Source organism: Argentina anserina, chromosome 3, assembly GCF_933775445.1.
Source record: "Argentina anserina chromosome 3, drPotAnse1.1, whole genome shotgun sequence".
Lineage (NCBI taxonomy): Eukaryota > Viridiplantae > Streptophyta > Magnoliopsida > Rosales > Rosaceae > Argentina > Argentina anserina.
The window spans coordinates 30,229,335-30,250,443 of record NC_065874.1 but is presented as its reverse complement, the minus strand read 5'-3'; the positions used below and the strand labels follow the sequence as shown (position 1 = coordinate 30,250,443).

Below are 21,109 nucleotides of genomic sequence, written 5' to 3'. Positions count from 1 at the left end.
GCATCTAAGTTGATTTTTCTCCGTTTTAAAGTGTGTTATGGCCTTTAGAAATACTGTTTTTTAAGTTTAATACCCCTAGTAGAAGTTTACTAGAGGTAGTAAACTTTAGTAAATTTTTACTACCCTCAGTAAACTTTATTTTTTTGCATCTAAGTTGATTTTTCTCCGTTTTAAGGTGTGTTATGGCCTTTAGAAATACTGTTTTTCAAGTTTAATACCCCCAGTAGAAGTTTACTAGAGGTAATAAACTTTAGTAAATTTTTACTACCCCCAGTAAACTTTATTTTTTTGCATCTAAGTTGATTTTTCTCCGTTTTAAGGTGTGTTATGGCCTTTAGAAATACTGTTTTTCAAGTTTAATACCACCAGTAGAAGTTTACTACCTCTAGTAAACTTTGGTAAATTTTTACTACCCCCAGTAAACTTTATTTTTTTGCATCTAAGTTGATTTTTCTCCGTTTTAAGGTGTGTTATGGCCTTTAGAAATACTGTTTTTCAAGTTTAATACCCCCAGTATAAGTTTACTAGAGGTAGTAAACTTGAATAAATTTTTACTACCCCCAATAAACGTTATAAATGCTTGTTGGTATCAAAGGTACAAAGTAGTTGTAGCTAGGCATATTGAATATAACTATACAGGTTAGTTTTCAGATGAGTTATCAGAGTTATTAATCATATTTCTTAAAACTAGCAAAGGCTATTAAACTTGCCAAGAATATATGAATAATAAACTGTTGTCGAAAGAATAAACCATATACGTGTGTGCAGACCTCTGTGAGTTAATGGGATCCCGAGCTGTGCTGCTATCCCAGAAGTAGCAGTAATGCCTGGAAAGGTAAACAGAAAAACTCCCTTAGTTCCTCCTCAATGGGTCCATAAAGTGTATTACATTAGCATTTTACTTTCGTTTTATGTTTATGTTATTTCACTAGTGTTCCCTGCCCCTACTTGGAAACTAATTCCAGCTATCTCTTTTGTATGAGGTAGACAAAAACTTTATATAAAACGAGAAGTACTATGTTAATGTGTCAGCAGTCTTATATTTTCTATTAGATAACAACTCTTCTTCTCTAGTTCTTTCATTAGATACCAATTTTCATTGCTGTCAATATTGGATGTGGTGAAATAATATAACTGAAGTTTAAGAAACATCTTCAGTTAAACATCTTCAGCACAAGCCAGCACTATTTGTAAGCAACTAACTCCTTAATACGGTATCTATCTCCAGAAAAGAAGCAGCTAACTCGTCTCAATCCTGATCTATATAGACAACGTAATTGCCAAGAATTGATCAGTTACAACCACACAACAAGGGAACAGAAAGAATTTGGATTCATGTAATTATTGAAATAGACGAGGGGTACCCAAAGGTATTTTGAAAACTTCATTTAATTGCGCTACAGTTCTCTCCGTGTTTTCTAGGCTTCTGCTTTTAAAAGCTGGGGGTACCAACTTCTAAAAGCCGGGAAAAAAAGCTAAGGCTTTTGGAAGCCGGAAGGAATAAGCCACTTTACCAAACATTTTAAGGGGCTTAACTTATAATCACCAGAGCTAAGAAGCTCTACCAAACACAGCCTCAATTTTAAACCCAGCCGTTCTCCGGCTGGTTATACGTCTCGGCGGTCTAGCTAACATCGTTAAGGTCATGGGTTTAAACGTATCCGACATATGTATATTGTAAGGGTGCGTTTTAAAGAAAATGTAAGGGAAAAAAAATGCAACGGGCTTTGTCATAAAGTGGCCCATTAAGACGATGCATTTGTATCCCCATAAATCATCTTCCCGTGCAAAACTGAAAACAGATGAGAAGAAACCTGTTCTTCCCTCTCTGATTCGAAAATGACTTGGAAGCGGTATCAGCAGGCTCAAGCAGGTAATATCGGAGTCACTCAAACATGAAACCCAAGCTTCTTTGTTTTCCTAAGGTCTTTGGGTTTGGATTTTCAAAGTTGTGGGTGCGCACGCAACGTGTTTGATGAAATGCCTGACTCAGAATGTGCTGAGCTTTTTCTTCTGAATTGTCGTTTCAGGTTACGCAGCGGCGAAATCGTTGAACGCCCAGAAGTTCTTGAAGAAAATAGGGTGCGGCAAGGAGGACTACCACTTCTGGAAACAAATCGGCAAGGCTTTACTATGCACCTACACGCTGGGTGGAGTTGCTTGGCTCTACAATGAGAAATCGCCGCTGGGATGGTGGACGCTGAAGCCTCGTCCCAAGGAAGAGAGAGAGCTGGCTCACTTGTACGAGCGGCGAGAGTTTCCATACCCGGGAGACGAAGAAGCAATGGAAGAGTTTGTGGCAAAGGGTGGCATGATCGGCACGACAATTGGTCCCAAAGGGTTTGTTGAGACGGATAAAGACGCGCTCAACTATCAGAAGGAGCTGCAGAACAAGAAGTTTGAGCAGGAAGCGCAGAAGCTGTGGATGAGGATGAGGAATGAGGTCCTTTCGGAGCTTCAAGAGAAAGGCTACGATGTTGAGTGAATTAGTGTATGCTTTCCAGTGATCTGGGTTGTTGTCTGTTGATAATAATAATCGGAATTGTGGAACAAACTGGCATGATATGTTATGATGTTTTCGAAGTTTTTGATTCAATGAACTGAAATGTTCACTTTTCAGCTCACAAAACTTGGCCTTCTAAGTTTTGGTTGAAAGGGGTTAGGAACTCGGAAAAGCTCGCCGGGAATGTTTCTGATACAAAGAATGTAGTGAAAGTTGCGACAATCTACTTGGGTTGTGTTTAAAGTTGGTTTGTTTCTCCCCACTATGTTGGTTCTTTACAGCTTTTGGTTGAACTAGACAAAACTGTCTCTTTGCGTAAAGAGGCAATTATTAGGTCCCTTGTGAGGACATTGTGCGAGTTGCATACATGCAAGAAAGATGCGCACGGCTTTTAAACAAGCAAGCTGCATAAAACTGCTACCAAATAAAAAGCACTTTATAGAGAAGCATGGACCAATTCAGATTTCCCTTGCATGCTTTTCCTCTCCCACTGAAACTTGTCTTGTTTGGGGAATACAGCAAATGAGGTGGTAAAAGGGCTCTTATGGAAAACATTATATCCAAGCTTTCTCATTCTTCAAACTTTGCTACTTCGGGTAAGAAGCAAATGAACCCTTCATCTCACAAAAGCCCCCCAAGAACCCTAAATTGCAATCTTACAATAGAACAAAACATGGGCCAACCCATGATCTAAGATCTAAGATCAGTCTGCAATGTTTATCTTCAAACACCATATGCAGCAATGTAAACTAGACTACGAAAACATTAAACATCCTTATGAGAATATAACGAAATTTACATAGGAAATAGCATTTAACTCCGGATATCTTGATTACAGACAGATTAGTCATCAAATAGAAAAAGGGTAGCAGTTTTCTGATTATTGGCAATGTTAGGACTTAGGGAAAGACATGTTAGGGAGAGATATGCTCTCAAAAGAACAAGAAATGCAATTATATATGTCTTTACAACATGACCCGATCATCATGATATCCATGGACCATAGGCATGGTGATGCACCTTTACTACAGTACATTCTTGGATAGAGTCTGCGGGGAATGGTTGTTTGGCAGCCTGCTTTTCCACGATTCATTCCTCCTGTAGCTCCTCAATGGCGTCAAGTAAAACCTCAAGAGGCCGTGATCAAGATTGCTCGGTGAGTATCGCGCGCTCCGGTTCCTCTGCAGCGTCTTCAAGCCATTCCCTTTGCCCTCCACAGTGCTCACATTACTAAACAAGCCAACCATCTTGCAGGAGTTTTTGCAGCTCACACTGTAGCTCCGGATCAGCTTCTGGCTCACAGAGGCATTGGCTTCTCCATTAGCAACCCTCCTCAGCTTCTTCCAAGACTCCTCTTGATCACCCCCATTTTTCGGCTGGCTTTTCCTCTGCTTCAAACCCCAAAACTTCCACCTCTTGTGCCATTTCCCCGACTTCTGATCATCCCCATTCGACGAAACACCTCCTGCATTTCCACAGACACCTACATTGCCAACCGCCGCGCCGTCCTCCTCCACAGACTTTGAATTCGAAGAGCTGGACTCCATCAGCTCCTTCTCCGTAATCAGCACCTTCGCCCCATAGAACAACTCCGTGGCGCCACTAGACACCAGCTTCAGCTCATCCACCTCGGCTTTGCTATGATCACATGAAGTCGGCCTCTCAAAGCTCCGCCGCCGCCTCGCCTGCGAAAAGTAGTAGTCCTTAGTCTGCGCCGACCCTCCCGGGCTCCTCTCCAAGCTCTCCTCCTCACTCATTCTCACATCCTCCACCACCGCAACCATCGGAGTCATCCTCGGGTAAGCTCTGGTGCTCAAGTACCCGTCCCACGAAGCCCGAGGCTCATCCAGCGACATCCGACCCGGATCCAGATCCGTATCGCAGGATCTCCGGCCCAATGCGTACTCCCCCACCTCCGATTGGGTCTCCCTCAATCCTCGCCTCCCCTTTCGCTTCTCCGACCCGAAAGTCTCGCTTTGGAGCTTCTTGACTTTCTGCTTCCGCCGCCATTGCCTCACTTTGTTCGAGGCACTTTCCCAAACTGCCCCTGCGATTTCTCTCAAATCTCGAACGTTACCCTTCTTCCTCTGCAGCTCGAGATCTATCAGCTCCTTCATCGTCTTGAACTCCGCGTCCGAAACCCTAGCTTCTTCCCCATTCTGCTCCTCCGCCTCCGCCGGCGGCGGCGCTTCTTTCAGCTCCAAGCCTAGCCTGCTCGACTTGATCTCTAGCTTTCTGGGCACGCCTTTGCGGTCGTCGTCGATGTTGAAAAGCTCCGAGAGGGTGTTACGGTTCCTGACGTCGCACGACTTCCGGCGCGGAGGCTCCGGCGGGTAGGACGACGACTCGGGTCGGGTCCCGCAGCATGATTTACTGCGGCGGAGCTTGGAATGCGCGGTCTGGGCTGTTTGGGGAGCAGGGCCTGCGGCGGAGGAGTCGAGGCCGGCGAGGCGTTCGCTGAGGCAAGGGGCGCAGAAGCCGGTGATTGGGGTGGTGGGGTGGCGGTGACAGGTGGAGCGGCGGTGGTGGGTCATGGCTGGTGGTGGTTATAGGTTGGGGTGCATGACAGGTAAGAAGGAAAGTGAGCGACTGAGAGTGAGAAAGAGTGAGATGAAGTTTTGGGAAAGAGATGAAAATGGAAACCCCGGATAAACCCCCAGATTGGGGGATTTATGACCCGACCCAAGTGACAAAAAAATAATGTTATTTAGGGAAATCTCATTTAGTATTTCTACCTGTCTGGGCATTAAATTATGCAAACATAGAGAGATGGAGAATCCTATGAAAGCAGCCATGAGTTTTTGTTTTTCTATCTTTAGTTCTTCACTGAAAAATAGTTAAAAATTATTACGTTTAGTCTAATTATCGGATTTTAGCAACTATTTAGTGATCTTCATCGAAAAAAAAAAACTATTAAGTGATGTTTCTATTTTGATTGCTATTGATAGCATTCGGTTTTTCTACACGACAACATATATTTTGTTATTATAATTATCATGTAGTAGATGTTCTAGATACATAAAAATATTAAAAAATTCGAATACACAAGTAGTGCATTTTAAAGAAGTCGAAATTGCAGTCTTTTTAATATAAGGTAATATATTCTCGTTAAGAATTTGGTTGTTTATATAGTAAGAGTTGGTTTCAATATATATAAGAAACTCTCGATTCATGTGAAATGCTAAGAGGATGCATTGTAACACAGTATATGAGAACCAACTAGGCAATTATACATTGCAACATAGTATCTAGCCCCCGTTACTGAGAAGAAATGTATAATGTTGTAGCCAATTTATATCATTAGTTAAAGCTCATTTATCTCATATGTCGACGGTGAAGTGATATCAACGTACGCGGACTCTAAGCTATGAGGAATGAAATCCCAGTACTACTCCCCATTGTAGCCTTGTAGGGAAAGGACCAACTTCAATTGACATATGATTTGTTGTGCGGAAGGGCCAACAATCTTACACATATTGGTATAATAATGTCGATATTCTCCCCACTTTAACCACCAAGTGGAGTTCGAGTATGAGTTTTTTCACAAAAGACATCGACATTAGTGTGTGTGGTAGCAATCCTTATAACTCAAGAATGACTCTTCACATTTTCCAATGTGGAATTCCAAATGACTCAAATATAAACCAATTAATTTCTAACATGATTCTGGGCTACAGTTAATTGGCGGAAGAAGAAAGGGTGTACTACTACTACTCATGCTGGCTTCTACGTACATTACCTTGATTACAAACTTGAAGAGTGAAACAACATTGTACAAAAATTTGTGTCACCTAATATAGTTCTCTAAAGTATATGTCATACATGTACATATATATTAATTGTCGTAGTAATCTAAAAATGAATTAATGAATGATGCATGCGTGAACTTTGTGTAAGAAACATAAACATAATGTAGAGAGAACATAAATGCACGTACATGAGCCTCAAATAATCAATGCTATATATCACACCCACCTATCCCTCCATAAGTACATCTCAAGTTTATATTGCATTTTTACGAGACATGCATGCTACTATTCGATGGTAGAGTACGACACTGAAGTGATGAATTACTAAATGCTTCTGATCGACTTGTGAGAGGCAGTAAAAATGATTTTGTGAAATTGATCGAGTACTTGATTCTTGTAATTGGGAAAATTTATTTTACACTAATTAAAATTGTTCTTAAGTCTCGCACTATTGCTTGTAACTGAAGTCGACAAGCATCTGATCACATTTGGTTATCAATTTATCATGCACTAGCCTCAAACACATCATATGGGGTGAAAAACAAAATTTTCACTAAACGTAAGATCGAGGAGAGAAAAGTGGGGAATGTGGGGGAGAGTTAGACTTGAGGAGTTATTATTCATTTAGATTGAATTCTCTTTGTTTTTCTCATTTCTCTTCCGCCGAAATTATCCTTTATTTTTCTTTTCAAATTTACATTTTGCAAATTACAATCATATTCTTCAAACTATAAGATTTAGGAGTTTATTAAATAGTTGATTTTTTAGAAAGTTCAAAATTTTAATCAATCAACATATCAAACTCATTTTCTTGCTTTATATTAGTAGAGTTTGGGAAGGCATGCAAGTGATAAGATTAGTTGACTTAGTTTACAAATGCTCAATATATGACGTTCCGCTTGATAACTTGCATGTGAAAGTTAGACTACCTAACAAGCACACACTAAAGCTACATGATCAAAGGAAATGAACATTGTAATGGCATTTCTTTTTCTCGATCATCATATAACTGTGGACGAGGCTAGGTTTATCTAGTTCTGCGTACTTTGATATATATGGCAACCTCTTCAACTATGCAATAGGCCGGTTTTTGGTGTCTGTTTCAATATAGTAGGTGTATTAGGAATATATACCGAGCGATCGAGACACTATAGCCAATGCACGTAGTTGTACTCGTTACTATTAAAGTGTTAATGTTTTGAGTTTGTCAAGCATTAAAAGATATTGAAGAAAATTAAATTAATTGAGATTTAGTAACCTCAAATGGTTAATTAAAAGTAGCGCTGCACAAACCTTAGAGCTGTAGGTTTTTCTCCCTACCGCAAAGCACCCTTGCTCCCATCTTGATCATGTCGGATGGTTTCAATGCCGGTTTTGTTGCTGCCCTTGCCATCAAAGGGCAAGGGAAGATAGTTTCCGATGACACTACTGTAGAGGTAACCATCTCTCGTCAACCCTTTGTTGTGGGCTGCCTTTTGGCTGTGAAGAAGTCTGTTCCCAAGGCTGTGATTAGTACCCTAACGTCTGTACACAAATCTTATTTTGCCCGTACTCGTAGAGTCGTACACTTGTTGATAGTATTATTTATGCACAAAGATACATTTATACTTTTGAAAAAAAAGATGATACATTTATAGATATATGCCAAGCTTGAGAGTTGTAAAAGTATTGCAATCCAACAATCGAACTCTAATTTCCTTGAACACTTTAGAAATCAGTTTGCGGATCGTCTTGGTTTTTTGTTATGTATATACACATTGTCTTGGATACGAAGATACTATAATGTCATACTCCAAATTCCAATTAGCCGAATGGCACAGTCGAAGTCAACCTTAGTAAGGACAACCGCAATTAGCATAGGAACCAACAATTACAAGTTTGTAACGCAGCATTTCCAGACACATTGTGCTTATAATACAAAACCGATGAGAAAATTAAAAACCCAAGAAGAAAAAAGAATCTTTGATTTGTTAAAAGGTAATTCAATATTCTTGAAAGTACTACTTATCATCTTCCAGAAAAACTACTATATATACTTGGTGTAAGTTGATGACTGATGTTTCTCAATAACGAAGCTTACTCTCGGATAATCATCATATATTGTAGCAATCATCGTAACCATATATGCGTGCATGTCTCAAACTTACAATTGACTCTCTTATCAAATACGTACGTTTATCAAGATATTGGTTAATTGGTAGATTATGAAGAGAACTCACATGAACGGTTTATGAAATAAGGGGTATCAAACACTCAGCTTCTATGTGAGAATTGGATATTGATATTGGATGCAACTTGATACAACTTATTTTTCACATCCAACTTATATAACAGTGACACAATAGACTCGTCAGATCTTTTGAATAATTTGATACTGTAATATTCTAGTGTAATCAAATGACCTGATAACTTTCTCTAGTTTGTGGGCTTCCATTTATTGGAGGTCTCTTACAAGGCATAGAACCCCAAACCGTTCTAGCACTATTGGTACATCCATGACAACTGCTATGAGTGCACTATTGGTTCAATTTTGATAGGAAGATCGGAGCAAGATACCCATGCACCTATCTACTATGCTTTATGGCAACCCCAAAGTCCTGCAATTGTGAAATTTGACGAAGATGGTGCCTGGGATGAGAACATACACAACAGCATATGGAGATTATAATTTAAAGGCAAAGTTTACACAAGTCACTCATTAGCAAGAGCAAGTGAAAGCCACTCTGCTATTGAAACAGAAGCAGCAGCTGTGGTAGAAAGGTCTATAGTCTGCTGCATTTGAAACTCCAGCTAGGTTTAGAAGGAGACTTTCAGGATCTTCTACATGCCCTTGACACTCCCTCTCTCACTCAATTGGAGAACCTCTCAAATGAAGAGTAACGTGGCACATCTAAAGACTTCTTTATCGACTGGAATTGGATTCCTCATGAAACAAATTGCGTTGCGGATACTGTGTGAAGGTTGCAAAGTTCAGGCTGTGCACTTGGGAATGAGCCAAAAGCCTCCAACCTCCTTGATTTCTATGATAAACAATGGTCTGCCGGGACCTATGGAAATGCTTGTGCAACATATCGCACCATATTGCAGTCCGGCAAGTCCCTGCAATTTAAGGACTCTAAAATTTCTAATGTTGCCTATCGTTTTCTTCATCAGCATCAGTATTCGCAGATATAGAACTGGTTGGGAGTTAAACGTAATGAGAGACAAGAATAAAGCAACACAAATCATCAATGTACCAAACCAGCCACAGATTAAGATCTGAAACAAAAACTTTCTTATTCAGCAGACACAGCCATGCAACTAAGACCACCCACAACAAGAAAATTAATGAATACAGTCAGGGTGAACAAAGACATTCTGTAAATAAGTCATTAAAGCTACACTTGAAATACCAAAGCAGGGAATTATACAGATTGTTCCCTCGTGGTTTAGATTTGGGAAATATCTACTACTCCAAACTCCAAACCCAACATAAGATTCCCACCTAGCGGAAAATTCAATTTCAAGTATTAATGTGCAAAAATATGGCGCACTAGAAACAACTGAAATTAAATTCAACAACTAGAAAGGAGGGTGTCAAGTGCTACATATAACCAAACAAAATCACTACTTATCAGCGCACCTGGTCTAGGTAACAAGGATTACAGAGATAAAATTCCGGACAGAGTAACAATCAGGGTCTGACCTGAGATTTTGAGACCTAAGGCGAGCATCAGAAATGGTGCCCTCTAAGAGCTTCCACATTGGTGTTGTCTTTTGGTTTTGTCATATTTAGGAGAGTTATTTTGGTTCTCCAATGAATTGGTCTTTTTCTAAGGAGGTACAATAATAAACATAATCTAATTTCTTAAAATAAAACGCCTAAACATATATCATCTCTCTGGGTTTTTTTATTTGATTGAAATTTTTCTGGTATAGAGAATTGAATCCATTGATTTGATTGTGTAAGAGTGTTCATTGAAAATTTGGAGGGTGTGAACCGAACTGAATTACTCCAAAACTCAAAACCATATTATATGATCTCAGAGAGAGAGACTCCTTGCCTGGTGCCTCAAAACCATATTATTAAAGAGATTAGCTGAACTGAATAGGATTTTAATTCCAATAGTAAAAGATTTAAGGATATTTAACTTCCAATTAAAATCTAGCTCATAGGGATTGCAACAATAAACAGTAAAAAAGTTAACAAGCGGCTCATGAATTTAGCTAAACTTATTCAACAGCAGTTGGAGTTCTATGTGTATAGATACAGACATAACAATTTTCAACTGCTCGCTATCTGATATAGGAAATGACTTTGTGTAATCCTACGGAAAATTAATAGATAATGTGTATCGTACATCCAAAATGTGCATAACTCTCGTATCTCCATCTCAGACTAAGTGATGTTCAAACATTCCAATCAAATTTATGATAAATCTTTTAACAACACCAACAAAGCAGGATCTACTATATCCTTGGACAACACCAACACCATTGCTCATTACTCATTAGTCAACTGGACTTGAATTCCTCATGAAACAAATGGTGCTGCTGATGCTGCGTGAAGATAGTATAGTTCAGGTTGTTCTATTGGGAATGGGTCAAAGGCCTATAATGTCCTTGATTACTATCTTGAGAAAGATGGTCTGCCGGGATCTCTGAGAAGTGCTTGTGCAACATTGCACCATATTGCAGTTCCCTGCCAAAAGGTCTAATGTTGTCTTGTGTTTTCTCCATCAGCATCACTTGTCAGTTCCTGTCGAGATTCGGGAACTCTGATGCATCCCAAATTCCCAATGACTGATAATAGATTACCTCCCTGTCAAAACAAAAGGGGAGAAAAATCAGATTTTTCCAGTAAGAGAGCCACAACTCAGGGTTCAGTATGCATAGATAAAGGAAGCAACACAATATCAAGATACCAAACCAGCTGCAGATTATACCAAACTGAACAGAACATCCATAACAGAAAAAGAAAAAAAAAGGAATACAGTCAGGGTGAACAAAGAAATTCTGTAAAAGAAGTCATTAAAGCAGGAATTGAAATGCCAAAGCAGGGATTTATACAGATTGAGAAGTGGTTTAGATTTCGAAAAAAAAAACATTTACAACTAGCTCCATAGTCCCAGAGAGTGAATATGTTATCTAGTGCTTAAGACAAAGTTTCAGCGACTGCAACTCAAATAACAATCAGAAGAACGATTTCATGTCATAAACAAAGAACATTTTTTTCATGTCACATAAACACTCAAATTCCAAACTCCAAACCCCAATGTGCAAAAATATGGCGAACTTAAATAAGTTGAAATTAAATTCAACAATCAGAAAGGAGGGTTGAAGAGCTACACTATAACAACAAAATTAAGACTACACAGCTCTTCACAATTTATTAAAGCATATAAAGAAAGAACATGTTTTTGATTTATTGAAACACAAAAAATTGAATGTAATTATCTTAGTCATTAACAACTGACCTCGGAACAAGTCAAATATCCTTGAAAAGAAAGAGCAGAAACAGTGACATTGGTCGCTACTAAACAAGCTGTCTTAGAGCCACCTGCTTCATCACCTTACTTCACATTAACATCCATATGATCCCCCCCCATGGGGTAAAATCAAGGCTGTGCAACTCTAGTAAATGTATCTGTATTATGAAAGCTTACAATGGAAACCCACATAAGCATGGTCTGCTGTACATTTTTCTCACTGTTACTGATTATAATAGATTAATAGTATAGCAGTACATGATTGAATATAAGTATATAACCATACAACCATACAACCAAACTCACAAATCTTCATAAATAAGCACTCAACAGGACACCTGGTCTATACAACAGGTAAAATGTTATACGCATACCTTTCCGGACAGAGTAGCAATACAATTAGGTTGGCCAAATATTTGTTCAACTTAGAACATATATTACCATTGAACCATAAACAAAACCATTGTGACATGAGCGAAATCGAACAATGAAGAGATTTGGTGAATTGTATGGGAGCGTAATCCCAATGTAAAAGATTTATCCGGCCATAGTCAATTCCAACTCAAACCTAAACTCATAGAAATTGCAACTAAAAACAATACGAATGTTAACACTTAACACCATCAAGTGCTTTGCATAATCACACTGTTTAAAAGCACCTGCCTACAAAAATTGTTGCCACTAAGTTCATATTGCCAGATATGAGTAAATATACTAATGCAACTGCAAGCTAAGTCCTCATAATGTCAGGATTGCATGAAAAATGACACTGTACTTTCATCAACTCAGAATTCTATTACTAGCAGTAGTTAATGAGTTTAGCTAGAATCCTTCCATAGCAACAGAAGTTGAAAGTTATATAGATAAGGACCTCATAGTTTACAAATGCTTGGGATCTGCTATAGGAAATGACACTGGGTGTTCAATGGAAAATTAATAGATAATCCAAAAGGTGCAGAATCTCAACTAACAAACTTATGTTTGAAACATTCGAATCAACTTGATCATGAATCTTTTAACAACACCAACAGAGCAGGGTCTACTATGTCCTTGGACAATAAACCAGCTATCAATTTTATAGTACTTGCATCTGCACAGAAACCGCACTCCACCATTTCTTGAATAAGTCCCATAACCCTTGATATTTCCTTGTTATTGATAAAACCTCTGATTATAATATCATAGGTCACAACATCAGGAGAGCAGCCTTTTTCTCCCATTTCTCTCAGCAACTTCTCTGCTTCACTTAATAAGCCCCGTTTGCAAAAACCATGAATCATTATACTGTATGTCCATGCATTAGGTTGTACTCCCTTCGATGACAATCCAAAGAAGACATCAATAGCATAATCTGATTTCCCAGCTTTGAACAAAGCTTCAATGATAGTACTGTAAGCTATGATATCTAGTTCTAACTTGTTGCGTTCCATCTCACTAAGCAATTCCAGTGCAGTTGAAAGTTTTTCATTGTTATACAGGCCATCAAGTATGATATTATAAGTATGCAAATTTGGAACAATGCCAGAAGCTTGCATCTCGGACAACAAATTTTCGGCTTCTTGTAGTCTCCCTGATTTGTGAAGACCATTGATAAGAGTGTTAAAAGTAATGGTATCAGGAACAAGTTCCATACCATGCATTTGCTTGAAGATTTTGTACGTCCTTTGCCCGTTTCCGCTATCCGAATAGTGGGGATCCCTGTCCCCGTTACCCGATTATACCCGAAACACTCCCCCATTAGGGTCGATTACCTGTGGGTACCCGCCCGCTGGGTATTTTTGCCATCCCTAATCTTTACTTGCTTACGGTATGCGTTAATCAATATGTTACAGCTATCAACACCAACCAAGGAGCCCTTGCTAAGCATTAGATTAATACTTGTTTCGCTTCATCTATTTCCCCTAGCAAACAGTAACCATCCATGAGTGAGTTATATGTCACGGTATCAGGTTCAATTCCTCTTTTAATCATAATTTGAATCACACCTCTCGCTTGCACGATCATTCCCTCCTTACAATGAGCATCAACCAGGATACTAAAGGTGCGGACATTTGGCAACATACCTGTATTCTCCATTTCATTCAACAACCTCATAGCTTTTTCCCAGTGTCCTAGTTTGCAAACTCCATCAATCAATGATTGTAAGTAATAACATCAGGAGCAATACCTCTAGTAATCATTTCTGAGAAGAGGTTGAATGATTCGTCAACTAGTTTATCCTTGCAGACACCGTCGATGATTGTGCTATAGGACACTATGTTAGGCTGGCATCCATTTTCTTCCATCGTCCCAAGCAACTGAATAGCTGCAGTGTTGTTTCTGATGGCGCAGAAGCCCTTTATTAGTGTTGAAAGTAATTACATCCGGCTGACAATGACCTCCCTGCAACATTTTGCTGAAAAGTAGTGCTGCTTCCTCCACCCTATTTCGGAGGACAAAGCCGTGGATAAGAGTGTTGAAGGTGGTGACAGTTGGTTGAAGAGAGGAAGTCCCACCATCAGGGCTGATGCCAATGACACACAGTTGTTTAAACAGAGGAATGCCAATCAGGAGTGATGATTCAATTCGGAAATGTGAGCCAAAATCGGATTGAAGCAGTGAGCAGAAGGAAGAGGACGGACATGGAGCAATTCATGAAAGACGTTGAGTCAGCATTAGTGACTCTGGGAATAAAACGAGGTTGGGTTGGGTTGGAGGGCTGAGTATGAAACGAGGCTACGGAAAGAGAAGGCGTACCTCTTCCTCTTGTCGTGCTGCTGCCGCAATGACAATGACAATAACAAGAAGAGAAACCCCGGACTGATCTGCGCATCATGCTGAGCAATATCTAACAACAACAATCCCAGACACTGATTTGGAAGAGAGAAAAAGAGGTTTGCTGTTGCTCGCGTCCCTGGTGTTATTTTTATAAGATTGTTGGGTATCCTAATGTCTAGGGATTCAGTTTGTTTACCAAAAGTCCCCAACTGTGTTCTAGACGTATCTTGATTGTTAGGCCTACGATTCTTAAGTCTTCAACCCATTCCCACTGAATAGGCAAATGGATATCCAATTATCAAATTATAAAGATAAATATCAAACAAGAGATGTACCTTTTTGTTTGAATATAAATTGAGTGATGCCTCCCGCGCTTCATCTTCTCAGTGCGACCTTTCGTCGAACACCTCCTCTGCACCTCCCATTTCCCCAGACCTTCTTTCTCCAGCAAACTCTCTTGTACCCTCACCATCCCGCCTCCCCTACAAGACCTCAACGTCCTCCTCAAGCAAGACCCAATTGAAATCTCTGGGTCGAAGCCTTCTCCTCTCCAAATTCGACCTCTGGCTCCTCGCCTACCAGCGACTCCTCCTTTACCTCCTTTCCCTCCGTACGCATACCTTTCCAGGCAAAGATTAGCGAGTTAATGTTTTAGAATTCAAGAACGTTTTGGTTCCATTTTACAATCTAAGTTTATCATCAGACAAGAATCACACTTGGTTGTTGTAATGGGGAACCAAAGACTACCCTGATGCCGTCACTATCAAACACTAATGTACTAGTAGGGAAGAATGATTACAGGGTCAGTCTTCTAAGTTCTAACCCCATACGGTTCGAGTGACAGTAGCAGTTGATGGAAATGTTGAGAGTATAAACATCAGAAGTGGTTCCGACGAGACCCAATTGCTTATTCAATCAGAAGTTGGTGGTGCTGTTGTTCATGTTGAGGGTTTGCCTATGAGTGTTTCAGTGGACATGTCCATTTCTTTTGTGTCCACTGCCAAGCTTAATGTAAGCACTGCTTCTACTAATATACTCATTTCATGTGTTTTGTGTAAGAGTTTGATAGACTATTTGTATATGGATCACCATTGCTGCTGAGAATTAAATGAATTTTGTTGAAGCTACTTGACTGTTTTATAACAGACTCTGGCTCTTTAACTCTGGTTTTGATTGGTTAGAAATGGTTGCTATACGGCTTTCGTTTGCTATAATGTGTACTAGAATGATGGTCGGTTCCCAACATCATTCTAGGTTCAATTCCATTCATTTAGTGTGTGAATTAGTTTTGTGATTTGGTACCTTCATTACCGTTGGTTGTGCATTGCAGGATGATTTAGAGATCAGCTCAAAGGTGTTGGGTAAAAGAGGAGGATATGCTGGAACATTAGTGCTTATGAGAAATAAAGCAACTGGGGAGGTTATTGCTGAAGGTCGGCATTCCTTGTTTGGTAGACATCCTAGCAAACTTTAAGTCCTTTTCACTGTTTGATTTGTAAATATTAACTATATCTAGAGGGAACTTGTGGATGAATAGGTTTGATCAAGAAGTTGTGATTTCCTTCTCTTTGATAAAATAAAGTTTCAGAATCCTTGGCAATCAAAGTCTCTAGTAAAACGTTGTGTATCTATTCTACTTTCTTGACCCAATATTGTATATTGCATTATTGCCTGCCTTTTAAGCTCTCCTCATTGTTACTTGTTAGTTGCTAATTTCCAAACCTGTATTGGGCGATCTCTTGTTCCTGGTTTCAACTTAATATAGTAGTTAAAAAGAGTCTTGTAAGGATTTAAAATACTTCAAATTGGGAGTTCATCGAACTAAACTGATTTATTTGTTTTATTCAAAAACATAGTGTATAATCTTTATGCTATATAAATTTTACATAATCAATCCGCAATACATCTTGTAAACTTCAAATTTCTCCATTTCTGGGATCTTTCGATATCTATTATGTGAAATTTATTACAGGGATGTGTATCATTTTGAGCTTTAATGATGGAGTATCTTAGAACGATATGCGATATCTACTGTTAGTACCCTTACAGATTATTATCAAAGTTGTATCGAGCAAGGCTGCCTTGAAGTGATGGAAAATTCCAAGGCTCTGTATGAAGGCTGCCTTAAAGTGATGGAGAACTCCAAGGCTCCATAGGAGACTTTTGCTGATAAGCCAAAATCATGACGCTTTGGACTTTCATTATTATATTTCCAGATTATACTATATACTATAATCCGCAGCATAATCAGGCTGCCTTGAAGTGATGGAAAAACTCCAAGGCTCTGTATGAAAGCTGCTTTGAAGTGACTCCATCCTCCAAGGCTCCATGGCAAGGCTGCCTTGAAGTGATGGAAAACTCCAAGGCTCTGTATGAAAGCTGCCTTGAAGTGATGGAGAACTCCAAGGCTCCAAGTAGTATAAGCTTGTGGCTAACCCTGACCATTCAGCTAAGACACTGGGAAATGCGGGCAAGCAATCGATTTTGGATCAGATTATGCTGAGGATTTCAACAAGCTAAGTTATTTGTTGCTAGGGTGAAGAATGATTTGCTTGTTTTAATCCTTGTGGCTGCATATATGTGATTTGCTTGTTTACAAGCCTCAAGCCGCAATCTATAGGTCCTGTATAGGAATTCTAACTATTGTTTCATTCATCGGATTATAGGAAGCCATCGATTTGTCTGCTTTCCTCATGTTGCTTCAATAAATCATTACTGTTCTACATTCCCAGTATAGGATATGCAGTTCCATACTCATTTTCTCATCTACCTTGGTTCAATTTGTGCCAGTGTTATACTCAGTTCCAGCAGCTTGATTCACCGGCAGAACCCTTTTTCATAACTTAATGTTCTGCTTTTGGGTTTTTTCCTTAATGTTAAGAAAAGTCATGTGAATTTGTGAGCACGTTTAACATTCCAGAGAAAAATATTACTATACCAAAAAGTTAGTGGAAATGATCTCAATTCAGAGATACAAAATTGTAGAATGGTTCAACATGAGTTTACTTTGACTAAGGAATCTTGTTTTTCTTTTATCTACCTGTAGTCTGAACAAAACATAAACAAATCTAGTATTCTAGTATTCAAATGGGAAGTGCTGGTAAGAGTGTTATTTTTTAAGAGATGAAGCCTAATGGAGGAGAAGACCAGACAGCCACTATGGAAACGAAGGCGAATGAGTGTGTGGAGGTGAGTCTGGACGAGTCACAGGCCGTGTTACGAATTGTCATTCCTTCTCACAGACCTGGCGAAGCGAGCTTCTATGAGAATTTTGCTCTTAGAGGAATCCGAGTTGACCGAGTCGAACCTGGACTTGTTGTCTGCACTTTCAAGGTCCCTCCCCGTCTCACGGTGAGTTTATCTCAATCCTTTTTTAGTTTTGAATACTTGAATACAGTACAGTTGGTGTATACATATATCGCAAAACTAGTTGGTGGTTTGTTTTCTGATAGAGAAAAGATGAGTGAAATCTGAATGTTGAACTGTGTTTCTTTTATTTGCAGGATAGAGCTGGAAATTTTGCCAATGGAGCAATTGCAAACCTTGTTGATGTAGTTGGATCTTTTGTAACTTATACTGGTGGTCTCTTGAGGAATGTGTCGGCTGATATATCCATCTCTTACATGTCAACGGCAAAGCTTGATGTGAGAAACCTTTTTTTGACACCGTTGTACATAGCACTCTGAATGGTTTGGTCATACATGTAGATGATGTTCAGACATCCTATCTGCACCTTCAATCGAATTTTTCTTTTTCTGATTTTGTTTGGTCAGCTTGGGTCACTGTCGTCGCATATGTTATCTCTTTATGTTAGAGTTCTGTTATGCTCTGTGGCTTTTATTAAATTTGTGTCTGAACAGACGAGGCATATGATCTGTGTATCATTCCAAATGTATCAGATACAGTAAACTGAAACATCTGATATCTCTTGATGTCAAATTGCAGGATGAGGTAGAGATCACCTCAAAAAGATTAGGACAAAAAGGGGGTTACACTGGAATATCAGTGCTCCTAAGAAACAAAGCGACCGGGGACATAATTGCTGAAGGTCGACATTCCATGTTTCGTTTACACGCTGCTCCCAAACTTTGAGACCTTGTCACATAAATGAAAGAGCACAGGTTGGTACTCCAAGTCAACAGAGCATATAAATAATATCATATATATTACTCCGGTTCAGATCTCCAACAATAACCAACTATGTGCAGCTTTACCGATATCTGTAGTTAGGGACATTGTAGATTACTATCAAAGCAGCACTTTGTATGAAAGCTTCCTTGAAGTATAATATATAGCTAGATCAAACCACTGCAATATATTTGACCAATTTTTTCAGCTCAAGATAATTAGAAATTAGTGCAGTACTCTCTTTTTCTCGGCAACAATTCATGTTTAGATCATTGAAAGGTCTGCATCTGTTTGGACTGACCTAAAATGATCTGTATCTAACTAGTTGGACAAAACTTGCTATCATCCTTGCGATATCATTGCATTAACACCATCAGTCCAAACACTCCGTATTAGTTTTGATGCTCTTCAAAGTAATTGAGCCTATAAATCTTGAACAAAAATGACAACAATGCAGAAGAATAGAGTTCAACATAGAAGTAATGTTCTAAAAGTCAGCCGCCTAGGCTAGGCGGCGAGAGACCTTGGAGATAGATGCCTAATCGGGGCTTCTGAGCGTTTTAGGATCTAGGCGGATACTGGGTGGTTCAACAAGGTAATACAATCCATGCCACAACACAGGGTACGTAGACAGTTAAAATATGTTTCATACACAGGACATTACTCGGTCTCGGGCTCAGGCTTGCCAAAGACTACCAGATTGATTCTATTGGTGGCATATTCTTCCCTTTTTGGGCAGTCGTTAAAGCCCCGATCACGGGCAAAGCTTGATGTAAGCACCGTACCCCTTATAGGGCATATATGGTGATATGATAAACAGCTGTCTGAATTAATCACGAACGTCTTGTCTTACAGGCTTTCTGTGTGTCAAAAATCACTTTTTAGTTTGGTTTTCAATCTACTGAAAATGTTTCGTTTGGTCTTTGCTACATTTAGTTGTTATTCTTGAAGATGTTCTTTTCAAACTATGGCTATTGTATTGTGTTTTTATTGATTTCAATTTCCTGTCTTCTCAAATGTCATCCTTGTTGAATTGGTATATGATTTGAATTTGGATAATTCTGTCTTTTTCATAACCGAGACATAATCTCTGTATCATATTTCAAACCAGATATTATTTACCAAATATATATCATCGTTTCTGTACAGGATGAGTTAGAGATCATCTCAAAAAGGTTAGGGCGAAGAGCAGCCTATTTTGGAACAATAGTGCTTCTGAGAAACAAAGCAACTGGAGAGATTATTGCTGAAGGCCGACATTCAATGTTTCGTCCTGCTGCTAAACTCTGATTCCTTATTGTATAGGTTGGTAAATCCAGCTAGCTAGTTTGATACTCCTACCAATTGAACTATCTTATCTACTTATGCGAAACCAATCTGTGATAGTTTTTACAACACTATACAATCCATCTCTATATTACAGTCCTCTTCAAATATATGTAACATGAATAACATCACTAACATCACAGCGGAATTTGATTGTTTTCCTTAGCTCATTCCCATGCATATAGCATGCATCCATCATTCCATCTGATTGATATATGTATGTCATTAGTTTTTCTTTCTTTTTTGGGGGTGTCCAAACAAACATTTAACATCGCATGATAAGTTGATGTCGAATTGCAGGATGACCTGAAAAAGGTTAGGAAAAAACTGTGCTTATTATGGAGCAATAGTGCTTTAGACAAACAAAGCAACTGAGGAGGTAATTGCCTGGAGCCGTCATCAATGTTTCGTCTTCTGTACCATTCAAATATATGGATCACCTTGTTAACTTTTATAATAGTAATGTATTTAGTACAGTACAATCCAACTGGGTAGTATAGACTATAGACTACTATGATCTAGCAGAAAAAGAATAATCATTGATCGATAACGCAAAAGGTTAGCTTAGATCCTCCTGAAGAAGCATATACCCCATCATAATGTTACGAAATGCAACTAGATAAATCATGGGGTATTTCATTATACATCCAATTTTTTAACCTCATTTTAAACTAAACTCGCTCTCATTTTACGCTACACTATTAGTTTTTATTTTAAGAAAAATTACACAAATTGTCACAATTTAAATCTGCTAAACATATATAAGTCAACTTCCAAAAATAACGTCAACATTAAATACATTAATTGTAGATATTTTTAATTGTAATTTCATTAAATTTGTCATAATTGCCAAAATGATGGAATTTTCCTAATTGAAATGTTTTAATATATTTTATTTTCAGTAATATAAACTTTCTAATTTAAAGGTATTTAAATATTTTGCCTCACTAAAAACTGATTTAAAATATTTACCTATATATTATGATTATATTCTCTCGTCAACCTATTTCTTAGGTGTATATATATATATATATACACACATATTCTACCATTGTGAGTTAACCATGACTATTCAATAGGTATGATACCTGGATAATAGATTTTTTGTTAAAGATTTATTTGTTCTCTTTTTTAGATTACTTACTATATTTGAGGGAATAACATCTTACATGCATTTA

The 21,109-nt window shown here is 38.6% G+C and overlaps 4 protein-coding genes and 1 pseudogene across 4 annotated transcripts in view; 3 read left to right on the top strand and 2 right to left on the bottom strand.

Annotated features, from left to right (window-relative positions):
- The window catches only part of LOC126787601 (alpha-glucan phosphorylase 2, cytosolic), a 66,657-nt gene that overhangs the window by 19,674 nt on the left and 25,874 nt on the right, over positions 1-21,109 (top strand). The gene's annotated exons all lie outside the window — the stretch shown is intronic.
- LOC126787612 (uncharacterized) lies at positions 1,772-2,746 on the top strand. Its single transcript, XM_050513474.1, has 2 exons — positions 1,772-1,873; positions 2,031-2,746. The coding sequence occupies exons 1-2, from the start codon at positions 1,840-1,842 to the stop codon at positions 2,483-2,485; spliced, it is 489 nt and encodes a 162-aa protein (XP_050369431.1). The 5' UTR covers positions 1,772-1,839; the 3' UTR covers positions 2,486-2,746.
- On the bottom strand, positions 3,326-5,108 carry LOC126787605 (protein OCTOPUS). Its single transcript, XM_050513465.1, has one exon. The coding sequence runs from the start codon at positions 5,035-5,037 to the stop codon at positions 3,529-3,531; it is 1,509 nt and encodes a 502-aa protein (XP_050369422.1). The 5' UTR covers positions 5,038-5,108; the 3' UTR covers positions 3,326-3,528.
- LOC126787458 (pentatricopeptide repeat-containing protein At1g63330-like) lies at positions 12,725-15,305 on the bottom strand (annotated as a pseudogene).
- Positions 16,760-18,777, top strand: LOC126787610 (uncharacterized). Its single transcript, XM_050513470.1, has 3 exons — positions 16,760-17,828; positions 17,981-18,121; positions 18,423-18,777. Exons 1-3 carry the CDS (start codon positions 17,601-17,603, stop codon positions 18,567-18,569), a joined length of 516 nt encoding a protein of 171 aa, XP_050369427.1. The 5' UTR covers positions 16,760-17,600; the 3' UTR covers positions 18,570-18,777.